The following is a 14,152-nucleotide window of genomic DNA, read 5'->3' as shown; positions in this document are numbered from 1 at the left end:
TTCAAGGAAAACTCCAACATTCATAAGAATATGGTTCCGGTTTCATCAATCCCCCCACAGTAACGGAATACGGTGTAATAACGAATGATGTCAACACACACACTCACATACACACGGTCAAACCAAGGCAGATAAAGGCAGGATGGTGTTGTAAATGGGACACACTAGTGGCGTAATGGAAAGCAAGCCTTTTGAACATCGTTTTTAAACCAGAGAAGAAAACAAAAGTACCGTGCAAAGAAAAAAAAAAAAGGAAAGAACCCCCCTAAAGTGGTGTTTTATTTCGTTCTTATTTAGCCGGGTATATTCAACTTACCGTAGACACACATGCCACACTGCAATGTAGAGCCGCTAGTGTGCGTTAAGTATAGATTGATCGCAGCGTTTCGATCATTCGAATTCGAACGAAACAAATCTATGGTAGCATGGAAGCGAACGTGTGGGTGTGAGTGTCGCTCTCCCTCCCAAGCATGGGGAAAACATTTCAAATTTCAAAGCATGAGAAAATGGGGAAAAAACGTGAAAAAGAATGTGTGTAAAAAAATCGTTAAATGAAAGTACACGTAGTGAAAGAGAGTACATAAGTAAAGCATTGAATCTAAAAGAGAGCAAAAGGAAAGAAGAAAACAAACAACTATACTACACAAACAAATCACAACACAAGTAACAACAAAACATACAAAAGAGAAGCAAAACCAATGGAAAAAAAAACACTTAGATTAATTTATTTCGCTCTGGCACAGGATGTGTGTGTGTGTATGGGAGTGTTTGTGTGCATACACACCTTGTAGCAGACACACACACACACATACGGGGGCACCACAGGATCCCCAGCACCGTAAAATGTTTCAAATGAACGGCAGCAACATTAAAATCATTAACTTATGTCCCCGTAGTAGAGCCGACAAGAAGGCCAACGTGGGGTAAAAATCGGGGAGAAAAGGACAAGGAAAAGCAGTAGTACGGCAAGCAAACGCTAAATGAAAGAGTGAAAGATATCAATGAGCAAACAGAGAACGGGGGAAACGGTATGCGTTTTTTGGTGGGTTGATAACAGTGAAACTGCTTCGTTTTTACCGTTCCAATACCACCAGCCATCATCACCCGGTGTCGGCTGCGCACGTAAAAAAGGGAAAGATTATGAATTATGTTGGGAAATAATGGCACGCGGTAACAAACAATGTGTTGGCGTACCGTGAGCAAATGGCAAAATAAATGGGGGGGATAAAGAATAAAAAAAAAAACACAAGGAAAACTGGTAAAGGAGAAAATTGAAAAGATAAAAAAGCAAACCAACAAATAAGAGAAAAACAAAAAAATGTAAGAAATAAACATTTTATTTTGAAATCCTAACGTTGCGAGTGTGTTATGTTTAGTGTTTGAAAGCTAACTTTTACTTGTGTAAAATAATTTTGAAAACGAGTTGATTTTGAGAACGTTGTGTACAGTAGTTGTTGGATATCTTTTAACTTACTTTACACCAGCTTTAAGATCATAGTCAAGAGATTATTACATTTGCCACTGTTTTTATCTCCGCTTGCCATTAACATCCGATGTGCTTCGTTATCCTTCACGGTTAAGTAAGAGGTAACGATGTTGGCTGGACATCAAACCACTCTACGTGTAATGTTTTTTTTTCTTTCTCACTTTCAGACCTACAACGGTTGGAATAATACGATGAAAAGCGATTTTAATTGATTTCGGAATTGGAGCCGAGCACCATTCAACTTCATTACTGCCGTCCTCAAGTCGATTAAGCGATATTAGACCACAAGAAGGATAGTTATGCTCGGTTTTCATTGAATGTTTTGCACGTCGTTTTCCCTCGTGGGTGTAATAAACGATCTTTAATTAATCTTTCTGTCTCTTCTTTCTAGAGTATCGAAAAATATGAAACGAACAAATACGCGCGTCGGTTGTAAAATATCGAATTGCAACCGAAACGCTTGCAAGCTTATTAAATAATGTGTTTATTGTGTAAACTCGTTTGTACGCATGCAATACAAGGTGCATTACACTCTGCCAGTGTGTGGAATGGGATGTGAAAACGTTGGAAAACATGTTGCAATGGTATTATGCCGCCGCCATGCGGCGTGTGTGCGTGTTCAGCTGCGATCCCGAATGTAACGAGGGAGAAAAAAGCATGACTAGCTTCGGGTATCACTCCAAACCCAGGCGGTGGCCCGTCCGTCACGGGTTGCCGGTTGGTAATGTAGCTGTTATTTGATGCGCCGCACCTCGATCCGATACAGGATCAGTCCGAACTGGTGCGCTACCGAGGAAAATTGCTTCAACAGCCGGCCGACACTGAACGGATTCTGCTCATCGTCCAGTGCGTAAATCGGGCAGGTATCGTCCAGTTCGTCCACGTCCGTATTGATGCCGCACGGATGCTGGCCGAACATTTTCGGCATTGCTTCGATTGAGAGGTGCGGATAGAACACGCGCACCTGGCTGTGTTTGATGAGTGCTGCCGTTCGGTTCTGGAAGATGTCGTTCAAACCCTCGGACAGGCTGGACGGAATGGCAAGATACAGTCGGTACCGTTGGTCGGCACTGATCGAACGCATCTCGCAGACATCGATCAGCAGCTTCAGCTTACGATACAGGTGCTCCAAATCGAGCGAACCATACTCGTACAGGAAAAATTGTTTCGTACGACGATACTTCTGGCCATTGTCGGGATTTATGAGCAACGTTTCGGTGCTCGGAAGTCCCACAAAGCACTGGGGCACACTGTAGATGTGGCTAGTGACGAGATGGATGTGCACGTTCGAGGAGCGTACATCGACTTGCCGGCTAAAATATTCCGCCAGCTGATACACACCGCCCTGATGCAGGAAGCCATAAAACAGCGTAAGAATCACGTTGGCGGTGTACCATATTTTTAGCAGATACTTCGGGCTCACGGCCGGACAGAGTAGATTGTGGTACAGGAAGTCCTTTACCCGAGTCGGCGTCTTGAACGGATAGTTCCTAGATAGTCCGACCTGAAGTTTGGGTGCGTGCAGCAGCACCAATGGCACGGTAATCGGAATCAAAAAGCGTGCCTCCTGATGGTTTATCAGCGAGAGGCTTATGATGGGGAAAAATATTGCCGATAACATTAACCCAACGAAGGATTGCGCACGTGGCAGGCTGGTGTAGTCGTTGGTGGAAAAGCTGAAATAAAAATGGAAGCTGAATCATTTTAACTGAAGCTGAAAATGGAAGCGATCTTCGAGCTCACCGATAAATCATGAAAAGGAGTGAAAATATGGCAAGCAACCCGAGGACGTTGTACAGCAGCGGAACGTTCACAAGGACGTGCGTGTAGAACGGATGTGCTCCATGTTGGGCGGTATTTTCCGAAATGATATTGTAACGGATAAAGTTCACCGGCGTGACGACAAAGTTGTTAATGCCAATGTCTTGCAGCTCAATTTCGGCCATCGTCAAATATCCGTAATAGATCGAATCGATGACGATGAACACTATCAGCGATGGGATGGCGGACAGCACGAAGATCATAATGCGCAGATTGAAATCCGTGAACGAGACCGTTTTCGTGCCCATTCCGCGCAGCATCCAGTGGAATACGAGTGGCATACCGAACAGTATGAAGGTAGGCCGGTTAAACACGCCCGTAACGCACAGGGTCGCCATCAGGACGCACTTGTTAAGCGAATGGGATGGGAGTGACATTTTTAGCTTGTAGAAGCGCACCTTTTCGACCGTTCGCTGTGCTTTGCGGTACTTTTCCTCGAGAAACTCTCGCTGGTAGATGACCGTGTTGGAGTGGATCATACAATCGCTCACGATGTACAGCAGCAGCGAACACAGTGCCATTTCGATCGAGTTCGAAAAGGTGTGTGTCGCGTACACGAGCATCACGTACGAGCTGGCTAGTGTAAGCAACCGGAACTGGTACTGTAAACCGTACGAACGACAAATCCGGTACAGGCTCCAGTCGTTCACGAACGATAGCGCCACCATGAGCAAGCGTGGAAATACCAGCGTCACGTAGCTACCGCGCAAATTAATGCCGAGGTAATAGGTTGTGTACATTGACGCAAAACGTAGCAATGAAAAGGGAATTTTCAGTCCGAAGTATGTAATGGCCATCGAGCGTATGGGGTAGGTGGTGTTAAATTCCCACGTGCGTGTCACCTCCAATCCATATTCATCTCCTAGGGAAGAGGAAACAAAAAACCATCGTTGAATGGTATGGCGAAACATTATTCATACGTTTAACTTTACCTGCGGCGACTTCCACCGATTGAAAAAATTCGTCCGGATGAATGTAACCAAGCTGCGGTACGAACACTAGCACAATTCTCAGAAACGATAGAATAAAATAAGACACTAACGATGGATCCTTTGGCTTGATCGTTTGAAATTGCATAATGAGATCGATATCACAACTTTTACTATTTTAAGTTATGCCGTAAAATTGCGGAATATCGCCGCCGCGGAAAAGCGACCACAACTTTTGTTTATGTCGCTGGTGGTGTGTTTGTTTACGTTTTTCGGTAAACTGTCAGCAGAACTGTCAAATCGATTTGACGTTTGTTGTTCTGGGAAATGTAGGTGAAGAAAAAAAAAAACGTTTCAAACCGCTTGTTTATCACCACGCGTGTGCAGGGAGAAGATACGTAAATTTTTACCAAAAAACAAGGTGGAATACCTCTAAAAATGAACCAAAAATAGGTCAGTGGCAGTATGAACAGCGTTGAATCGTTAAACATCTACATTCCAGTATTCTTTTACCAACAGCAATCGAAAACATATCGTCGCGTCGGTGGCTAATGGAAAGGATCGAACGAAAGGAAAACTGTGTAGTTGGAAGAACTGAGCAGTTGAATTGGTAAGTCAGAATCAGAATCAAAGTCAGATCTTCTGTGATTTGTATGAAATTTTAACTAGGTGAAAAACATACACAACGTAAGGGCCTCCATATTATAAGTTCTATTTTAAATGGACCGAGTTTATTACACAAATTGTCTCATTATATTGTAACTTAGTGCTAGAACAACAGTTACTGCCGAAAGCCGGAACAAACTACCCGTGGACCGCTGATGCCTAGCCTTGTCGGTAGAGGCGGAGAATTCATTGAAATAGTTTTGCAGTTCCGCACACTCTTCGTTGATTTTTAGATAGGGTCCGTGGAAATCTGAAATTGTGAATGATGAAGAAAATCAATTTGCTTTGTTTGATGGGAAATTCAGCTGAAACAACTTACGAGAAACAGAATTCCAGTTACGCTTTAATGCACCTGCCATCGGACGGCCGTATATTGCGAACGAAGTCCACAGATCGACCATCGTTTTAGCGATCTCCGTATCACGTTGATCGAGTCGCTGTCCCAGCGGGAAAAGGTAGAAAAGATCTTCCGCGTGGAAAGAATTGTTACGGTATGGATAGTTGAACCCATCTGCCGTAGAAAAGTTGTACATCGACGGTGTGCCACTGTAGTCGAAACTGTACAAGTAAACCTTTCCCGCATTGGCATGCGCAAAACGTGTTACATCTTGCAGAACTGGGGCTTTGATAGCGAGATTACCACAGATCTGCAATGGAAACGATCAAATTATATCGTTGTAACTCTCATCTAGTGGGAATTTTGTCTTGGTAATACATACGTCTACCAATCCAGGCAGAAGTTCTGTGAAGTTGGCACGGTCAATTTCAGAGCTGAGGAAGGTGCTAAATATTTGATGCCAGGTGTGAGATCCATCGTTAGAGTTGGCTCCAAACCGCTCGTTAATTGTATCGATAAGCTGCAGCAGCTCCCAGGACGATTGAATGTTTTCCGGTTTGAAGGAAAGTCCGTATCGGTATACTCCTTCCCAAAACATGAGTCCCTCCTGTGAGGTAGTTCCAGCCATCAGCTCAATATTCCGGAAAGCGGTGCGTGCCAGTGTTTTGGGATGTTTTGGCATAAACGGTGAAGCTTCCCCTATTACAATGCACGCACCGGAAACGTCCGGATAGCCGGTAATGTTGAACTGCGTATTCTATTTCAAGGATGTACAGAGAAGATGAGCAGTTTGGTCGATGCAATAAGCGACACATTGTACGGTTTAATCTTACTTTATGCTCTTCGTAGGCTTCCATCAGTTTAAGTGCCGGCACGGATCGCAAACAATCCTCCATAGTTTCGGTCGGCCGATCACAGTTTACGCGACGTGCAATATCAAGTGCTCCTTCTCTGGGCGATTTGCAGGTCGCCCAGGGAGAAAAAATCGATCCAGACTGTATGATGGCACGGTGGAAAAGATCTTCCCGAACCGATGGACTGTACAGCAGTGCAGAAACAGCTGCACCACCCGCGGACTCGCCGAAAATGGTGACTGATGTGCTGTCACCGCCGAAGAACCGTATATAGCTGGATACCCACTCGAGGGCCATGATCATGTCCAGCATGGCCATGTTGCCAGGAATGTTTGCTGTTCCGGTCGACAGGAAACCCAACGGTCCGAGGCGATACTGTATCGACACTAGCACGATGTCCCTCTCGAGCAGGTAGTCCGGTTCGTAGTGGGAAGCGGCCCCCACAACGAAAGCACCTCCGTGAATGTACACCATAACAGGACGATTGGCTGTTAGCTGGTGAGAAATAGTATTGTGTAAATTTTTGTAAGTAGTTTCTACTAATGGAGTACTCGAGTCGCTCAATTCTTGATCACTTAGCGCTCCTTATGATTGCAAAATTGTCCTTACGAAGCGTACAGGAAGGCATGATCCTCATGATCCTTGGAGCATTTATAGCTTACATTTTGGGTGTACACCGAGAGTGTGAGACAATCTTCCGCTGACGAATCACTGGTACTGTTCAACCCTAGCTGCGGACATGGTTTCCCGGGGTAAATGGCATTGTACACTCCACTCCACGGTCTCACAGGCAATGGGTTGCGAAACCGCTGCTGCGCAATGGGTGCTTCCGCATAGCGGATGTTGTAAAACTTGTAAATTTCACGATCGGTCCAAGCCGTACGGCCTCGCGTTCCTTGTACCGTGCCGAGCCCATCAATCACCACGATTGGTGAGTTCTGTTGACCGCTAACACGATCACCGTACAGTAGCACCAGACACACTGATAACAAACCGATAGAAATCCACTGAACGTGCATTGGAACTGCAAGCTGTGTTTCGCTCGATCCCGGGATTGCGTACCTCGCGTACCAGGTAATTGACAACTACTCAATGGGCCGGCTGTGGTCGATCCTTTTATAACCTCCCCGACGGTACCCTTGGTGTAGTGGCTGGCAATGAGGCACTTGACAAAATCTTCTACCACACTGGGTGACGTTAAGATGACGAATCATATCGAAAAAATGATAGATAGAGTACAACAATGATATCGCGGTGTGATGTTTTTGTTTCTCCTTTTCGGAGGAGTTTGCGACATTATATGTACCGTATCCCGCTCGTATCGGGGTGCTATCTCTGCGGGAGGAATTTTACTGAACCAACCAGTTGGAGAAAAAAGCGTGCCAAGAACGATAACGTATCCAGCCAAATGCCAATCAATCTAACAGAACATCAATTTTATGTATGTTTTGCTATGATTTCAATGATGGTTGGACACAGTGGAGCAGGAAAGTAACATGTCTGGTCAGAGTCATTATGAATGACGTAAATTACGTGAAACATACGTGTATTGGATTGCTCTGTATTAATTTATACTTGGGTTAAGTAGAATAAGTGTACAAAAACTCATTCCATTTTGTAACTTAAATTTAAAAAGCATATGTCGATATAAGAGATATTTTCACTAGAAGGCCTCTATTGCTTACTCTGGCCTTCTCAACTCTGTTAGTAAACTCATTTACTAAGTATTCTTTTTGTTCGGGAAGGTTGAATAATGTGAAATTAGGATTAAACGGTCCTGGAGAGAATGTAAGAAGATTGTGTGTGTATTAGAATGGTTAATGATCATCTCCGTATCAACAATACCAACAGTGGTGAGGACAGGTTAATGTTGTTAGCTTTAGGTGCGCTAGTAATCGTAGACCTTGTCCGAAGCTCCGTTGAACATTTGATGAAGAATAGAATTCCTTCTTGAAAGTCTGATGGGAGTATCGGAATCGGATTCTCGGTTGGTAAAGGTTGTTCAAAGATCCGTTGAATATTTGATACTATCGGAATCGAATTCTTCAACTCCAGAAAAGAACTCTTTTACCGCTGAAACTTGAAAGCCCTGTATCGTTATCTTTTGGTAGTGTGTGAATCACAAACGCTATATAGCAGCAAATAATGATACGGGGCTGTGAATACTTATAAGCAAATTTCTATTCTTCCAACATAATAATGGTTATATAGATTTTAGCATAGGAATTGTTCTCTAGATGAGTAAGTTACAAGAAAAAACCAAAAATAATCATCTATTAGCAGAATGGCATTCACTTTAATCATAGGCGATAATAGTTCAGTTTTGATGAATCAAAAGTTCAAAGCTCATTCTCGTATCTCGAATTGTGAAGGGATTTCGTAGTGACGTCACGTTGCGTTATCACAATCAATCATGGTTGATAATGTTTGATAATTAATTTACTTTTACTTGATTGTAGGTGATTTGGCCGGACCGCTTTAGGGTAGGTTCAGTAGAACCCAGTGTGTTTCGTGGGAATTTGAGCTCAGCTTTTGGAAATCCTATTAGAATCCTTTTAGAATGTCTACGAAGTAGTAGGCTGGGTCTTGCTGTTCCAGTTGGTTCAATAGTGGGAAGTAGTGGGTCCGACATCTTCTAGCTTTCTATGGGATGAATGGGAGAAGATATTTATATATCAATTTTTAGTATATTGGGCCAAGATACTCACGAAATGACTAGCGATAGAATACAGGTGGAGGATCGTGTAGCAATGTTTTCACATTATGTTGGTCTTATGCCTGTATCAGATCCCGCACTGAGGCTTGTTTGAGACACAGGTGTCGATCTCGCTTAAGTAGGTATAACTTAACCGTTTATTTACGACTCTTCTGGTATTGCTAATAGCAGTTGCTTTTCACATGTTGGGGTGTTGTGCTAGGGGCTCCAGCTTAGCTACGCCGTCGATGTCGACTGACTGGTTTGCAATTCGATTACTTCGAAGTTCGACGGATAGATGGCGCTAGTTGCCCTACGTTATCTGAGGCGAATGAAGTCGTTGAAGACTCGGTCTATCTCAGATACGTTGTTTCTATTTCTTGAAATACATTCCGTATCTTTATTTTAATAAGAAAAACACATATGAATCATGCTTACGCAGCAATAGATTTATATTTTCGTTTGTTTTGTACATTCTAAAACTACCAAAACAACGGATGAACTTTGAGATAATATTTTTATTAATCATTTTAGCTTTTATCTGATTATTGCTTTCATATACGTCGGTTGACTATACTGGCACTTTGTTTAAGTTTGCTTTTAAGTTTTTTTTATAGTAAATTTATTGTAACATCAATCGAAATGTTATTAGAATGATACAAGCACGCATACATTTCGCGTTGCATAATGTATTATAGTGTTGTAGCAATATTGTATCATCCGGTTTGAATTTTAGGATGATGCGTAGTTGATTGAAACAGCGGACAGCGCCATTACAAGGGCCACTACGAACGTAGCCGACAGTTGTTTAAAAGTGTATGCCGCCGAACTTTCATGTGCACTGACCGCATACTTCTCGTAGAAGTTGCTTCCGATGGAAAACGGTTCGTTGATGTGCAGGTATGGGCCAGTTGGACCTAATCGAAGCAAAAGCCATGATAAGCGATAACGATCAAAGGGTAATTTAAGGGTACAATCAGCAATCTAAATCTTCTTACCGTTCACTCTGGGCCACGTTGGTACCCCTTTGGACGATTTTGGCACACCATCAATTGCAAACGAGGTCCAAAGATCCACCATTATTTCGGACATCCGCGTATCGGCGGTGTTAAAATTGGTAACTTCCGGGGGATACGGGAACAGGTACATGTTATCGTCCGAATGGTGAGCTCCACCTCGGAACGGATAGTGCGAGGTACTGGCCCCGTAACCAAAGCGCGTATGCTGACCCTGATAGTCGAACGAATATAGGTACGTTTCCTTCTCGCTATATCTCGCGTTGGTTTGTACATCTCGCAACACAGGACCTTTGATCACGAGAGTGCCAGCGATCTGGGGGAAAAGGCGAAGAAAAGCACTTCGTGAGCATATAGCGAACAGGTTGCGAAGGGGATCGTATACTTGCATCTATCAGACCCGCCATAAGTTGGGAGAAGTTGCCACTCTTAAGCTGCTGCTCAGTGAACAGCGCTTCAATTTCGTAACCAGCCAACGATCCGCTGTGCTCGTCAATGCCGAACACACGGTTAGCTGTGTCGATTAGATCGTACTGGTTGAATTGGTTATTGTTGATCAGTTCCACCGCGGCCAACATATCGTACAGGCCGGTCATCATGAATGATCCGTCGTGCTTTGTGGCGCCGGCCATCATACGGACATCCTTGCGCACTTGTCCGAGACGTATCGCATGGATAGGATCTGCGGGCAAAAACCCGGACGGTCCACCAACAACCATGCCGCAGCCTCCAATATTGTTAACGCCTTGATTCGCCATTCTCTCTTGCTGCAGGATGGTTAGACATGTTAGTACAATATGTTCAACATTTGAACTATCTTCTTCTGTATCGGCACCGGGGGCCACCTCAATGTTCGAACTAAGCGATACTTACCGAATGCATGTCGAGCGCTCTGATCAAAGTGACTACCGGCAATTCTTGGAGGCACCTTTCCACATCCTCTATCGGTCGCACTATATCACACCCGGCGTATTTGGCAATTTCTTTCGCATTGTCGACCGGATTCGGATCGATCGCCCAGGACCCGGTAGATCCACCCGACTGTAGGATCACCTGGGAAAAGTAGGACGGTGGCACTAGCGGGCTGTACAGTAGGGCGCTAGTAGCTGCCGCACCGGCCGACTGTCCAAACACGGTAACACGCTGCGGATCACCGCCAAAGTCACCGATGTGGTCCTGCACGAACTTGAGTGCCATAACGATATCCAGCATGGCGGCATTGCCCGGTATGTTGGCACTCATCGTGGAGAGGAACCCGAGTGCACCGAGCCTGTACTGTATCGCCACCAGGATGACATCGCGCTCGAGCAGATAGTTTGGAGGATGGTCGGAGGCACGGCCAAGCGAAAACGATCCACCATGAATGTACACCATTACGGGGTATTTCGCCGTCACCTATTGTTTACCGTTGAAACAAAGACCAGATTGGAGCCATTTCTGTTATAAGGGGCTTATCAAGCGCTCATCGTGACTTACATTTTTCGTGTAGATCGATAGCGAGAGACAGTCTTCGACTGCTGGTGTAATTTCGCCAGGGTTGAGCTGATCGGTAATACCGAGCTGTGGACAGGGTCGGCCGGGGTTGGACACATCCTTTACCGCGCTCCACGAAGCGATCGGGACCGGTGCTCTGAAGCGTCTCGCACCGACCGGTGACTCTGCGTACGGGATGTTAAAAAACCGATACACCAGCTGCTCCGTACGGGCGGTAACCGTTTCCGATCCCATCACTTCACCGAGACCCTGAATGCGCACCGTAATTCCATTGGAAGCTGCAGCGAGATACAGCACGGCAAGCACGGCCGGTCGTAAAACCGACACGAACGACATCTCGCTAATGACTGGCGAACGCGGTTGCTCTCGCACACAGGAAACCCGAGGCCGATGTGCCGATGACCGTTGTACGGGTGCAATAAATGGGCCCCTTTTGGACGATAAAAAACATGATAAGAATTGGATAAGCGGGCCCTGTGTGTGTGCGTGTGAGGGGGGATAATGGCAAACATGGGGCGGAACATTGTACCGGGCCGCAATACCACCCGTTGTCAAATAAATTCACGCGTTACGATAGTTAAACGGTAGATAACAATCAATCAAATTGATGAACGATTGGCAAATTGGCTACGGTCGAATACAATTTGTCAATCCACGTGACTTCACCTTCGAATCTAGCGATAGTTGCACCTGATTACACTAGAACAATTATTGGTGCAGCTGCCCGAAAAGTTACCTATTTGAAGTGAATTATTTACTTTCGATTAAAACCACATCGCTCGCTCGCTGTCCGCGCCGAAGGTGCGACTGGGCGTAGTTGATCGTCGAATCGTTGTGTTATTTTGGAACAGATTTGAAAGTCTTGTTTTGTTTTTTTTTGGCAAAAAACCTGTTTGGCGCAAGAGTTATGGCAATATGGGCATCTTTGGTCATGTTGTATGTTTGTTTTTTGTGTGTTTTATTTATATTGAACGATCTCTCTCACTTCTCCAGGGATTTGCAGAGGTTGTGCGAATTGTATTGTGTTTGCATGAATGATGTTTTTGTGTTGTTCCCATCGGCTGAATCACTGTTATATAACTTTTGCAATCGCTTCTACCGGATGTATCCAACTGTTGGAATTGTTTCATAGATTAGTTAGCCACTGAGTGAGGCTTTACTTTATTGTCGAGGGTTCTCTTCGCCGGTAATAACTTACGGTTTGTCGATCGATGGAGCAAGCTGGAGTCGACTCCGGGACAGGCCCTAGTATTTAAAGCATCATAGCGTGTTGCGATGGTGAATCCGTAGGCGGCACCGGATTGATCCTCAGTAAAATCCGGAGTAGACACCGGATTCATCCACATTAACCAAGTTTCGGAAAGTTCCTCAGCTCCGCATTCAGTCATTCGGCATTCTTGAGAGATGAGAGTTCGGCATTCTCATCACGTGGCCCAGCCATCGAATTCTTCCGGCCTTGGCCACCTTGGTCAGGATGCCCCGCCAGCACAGCTCAGCGAGCTAGGTTCATCCCAGAGGGCAAAATTGTATGCACCCGTTTGTCCCGTTTGCCTACAATTTTACCCACTGGTATTCTCTTTCTCCACCCGAACTGCTCACAAATTCCGCCAAATATAGTCCGTAGCACCCGCCGTTCGAAAATGGCTAGTGCGTTTGCGTCCTCTGACCCGTATAGTCCGAGACTCATGACTCGTAGAGGACGACCGGTCGTATCACGATACATGTTGCATTTCGTGTCTATTCTTCTAGATCGCAGGAGTTTGTGGAGTCCATAGTCAATTCCCCATCATAATGCATCTCCGGATTTCGTTGCTTTGGTTGTTATCCGAAGTATCGATCTTCCTACTTCCTCTACAACCTCAAGATCACCACCGTCAACTGATGGGCTCTATCATGGTCAGAGCCACTGGCAAGCAGGCAACTTTGTTTTCGTCGCATTGATACTCGAACCAATCCTTAAGGCTCCACGTTCATGTCCGTCCGATCATGTCGATGTCATCCGCGAAACCAAGGAATTGATGTGATCGAGTGAACATTTCATAGTTGGATTTAACTTCAAGCAAATTGGGAGTGCCATTCCTGTGCCAAGGAATATTCTTGAGTTTTCTTCTGATTCATCTCCAGCTGACTCCGCTTTTAATTCCGGGACTTAGACTTCGGGATTTAATAATTAATTCGACTCCTTTATTAATAGATTTCCGAATTACTCTGGAGTCGACTCCCGATTTGACTAAGGCTTGCTCCGGAGTTGATTCCAGAATGCTTCGGGTTTGACTTCGGATAACTCCGGAGTTGTCACCGGGATTGACTTCTGACTACTCCGAAGTGGATTCCGATGTTGAATCCAGATTCGACTAGACGATCAATACTGGAGCATGATCCCGAATCGACACCGGATTTTTTAGTGGTATTACAAACAGTTTTTATAGAAGCGTTTCTCACTTTTCAGTCCAGTTTCCCTATGATTGTACAGCATATTTTCATAAAGTTTTTTCATTGGATTTCTAAGTGAGTTTCTTTGTATAGTTTTCAGGCATTTTCACAGTTTATATAGGAGATTTTCAAAATTTACCATTGGTGTTCAGCACTATTCCTCGGTGTTTTCCTCAGTTTGAAGATTCTTGAAGTTCATGAAGATTTTCGCAGTCGACTAACAATGTTTTTTATAAGCATGGCCTTGCGCTGTGTTTTATGGGGAATTTTTACAGCATTCCATGAGTTATAAAGAAAACAGTTTTTTCTATGAGTTTCTTGTACGAAGTTATTACTTTCAATATTTTTTCGAATAATTTTCTAGACTTCGTTGTTCAAAACTCCCGCCCAAAATTCAAAATTCAAATTAATTGTAAATAAA

The 14,152-nt window shown here is 44.5% G+C and overlaps 2 protein-coding genes across 2 annotated transcripts; both read right to left on the bottom strand.

The window, feature by feature from the left end:
* Window positions 1-2,219: 2,219 nt before the first annotated feature.
* LOC128708637 (GPI mannosyltransferase 4) lies at window positions 2,220-4,384 on the bottom strand. Its single transcript, XM_053803617.1, has 3 exons — window positions 4,240-4,384; window positions 3,230-4,169; window positions 2,220-3,162 (listed from the first exon to the last, which is right to left on the bottom strand). The coding sequence occupies exons 1-3, from the start codon at window positions 4,382-4,384 to the stop codon at window positions 2,220-2,222; spliced, it is 2,028 nt and encodes a 675-aa protein (XP_053659592.1).
* A 586-nt stretch (window positions 4,385-4,970) lies between these two features.
* On the bottom strand, window positions 4,971-11,634 carry LOC128718663 (uncharacterized). Its single transcript, XM_053812284.1, is given in 12 exon segments — window positions 4,971-5,152; window positions 5,222-5,549; window positions 5,622-5,996; window positions 6,073-6,588; window positions 6,756-7,159; window positions 7,162-7,280; window positions 7,815-7,822; window positions 9,533-9,705; window positions 9,787-10,120; window positions 10,194-10,571; window positions 10,678-11,199; window positions 11,281-11,634. Coding segments are annotated over 12 exon segments (3,693 nt in total).
* Window positions 11,635-14,152: the final 2,518 nt, after the last annotated feature.

This window comes from Anopheles marshallii, chromosome 2 (assembly GCF_943734725.1).
Source record: "Anopheles marshallii chromosome 2, idAnoMarsDA_429_01, whole genome shotgun sequence".
Taxonomy (NCBI): domain Eukaryota; kingdom Metazoa; phylum Arthropoda; class Insecta; order Diptera; family Culicidae; genus Anopheles; species Anopheles marshallii.
The sequence above is the reverse complement of the archived record's forward strand: the minus strand, read 5'-3'. Positions and strand labels throughout refer to the sequence as shown.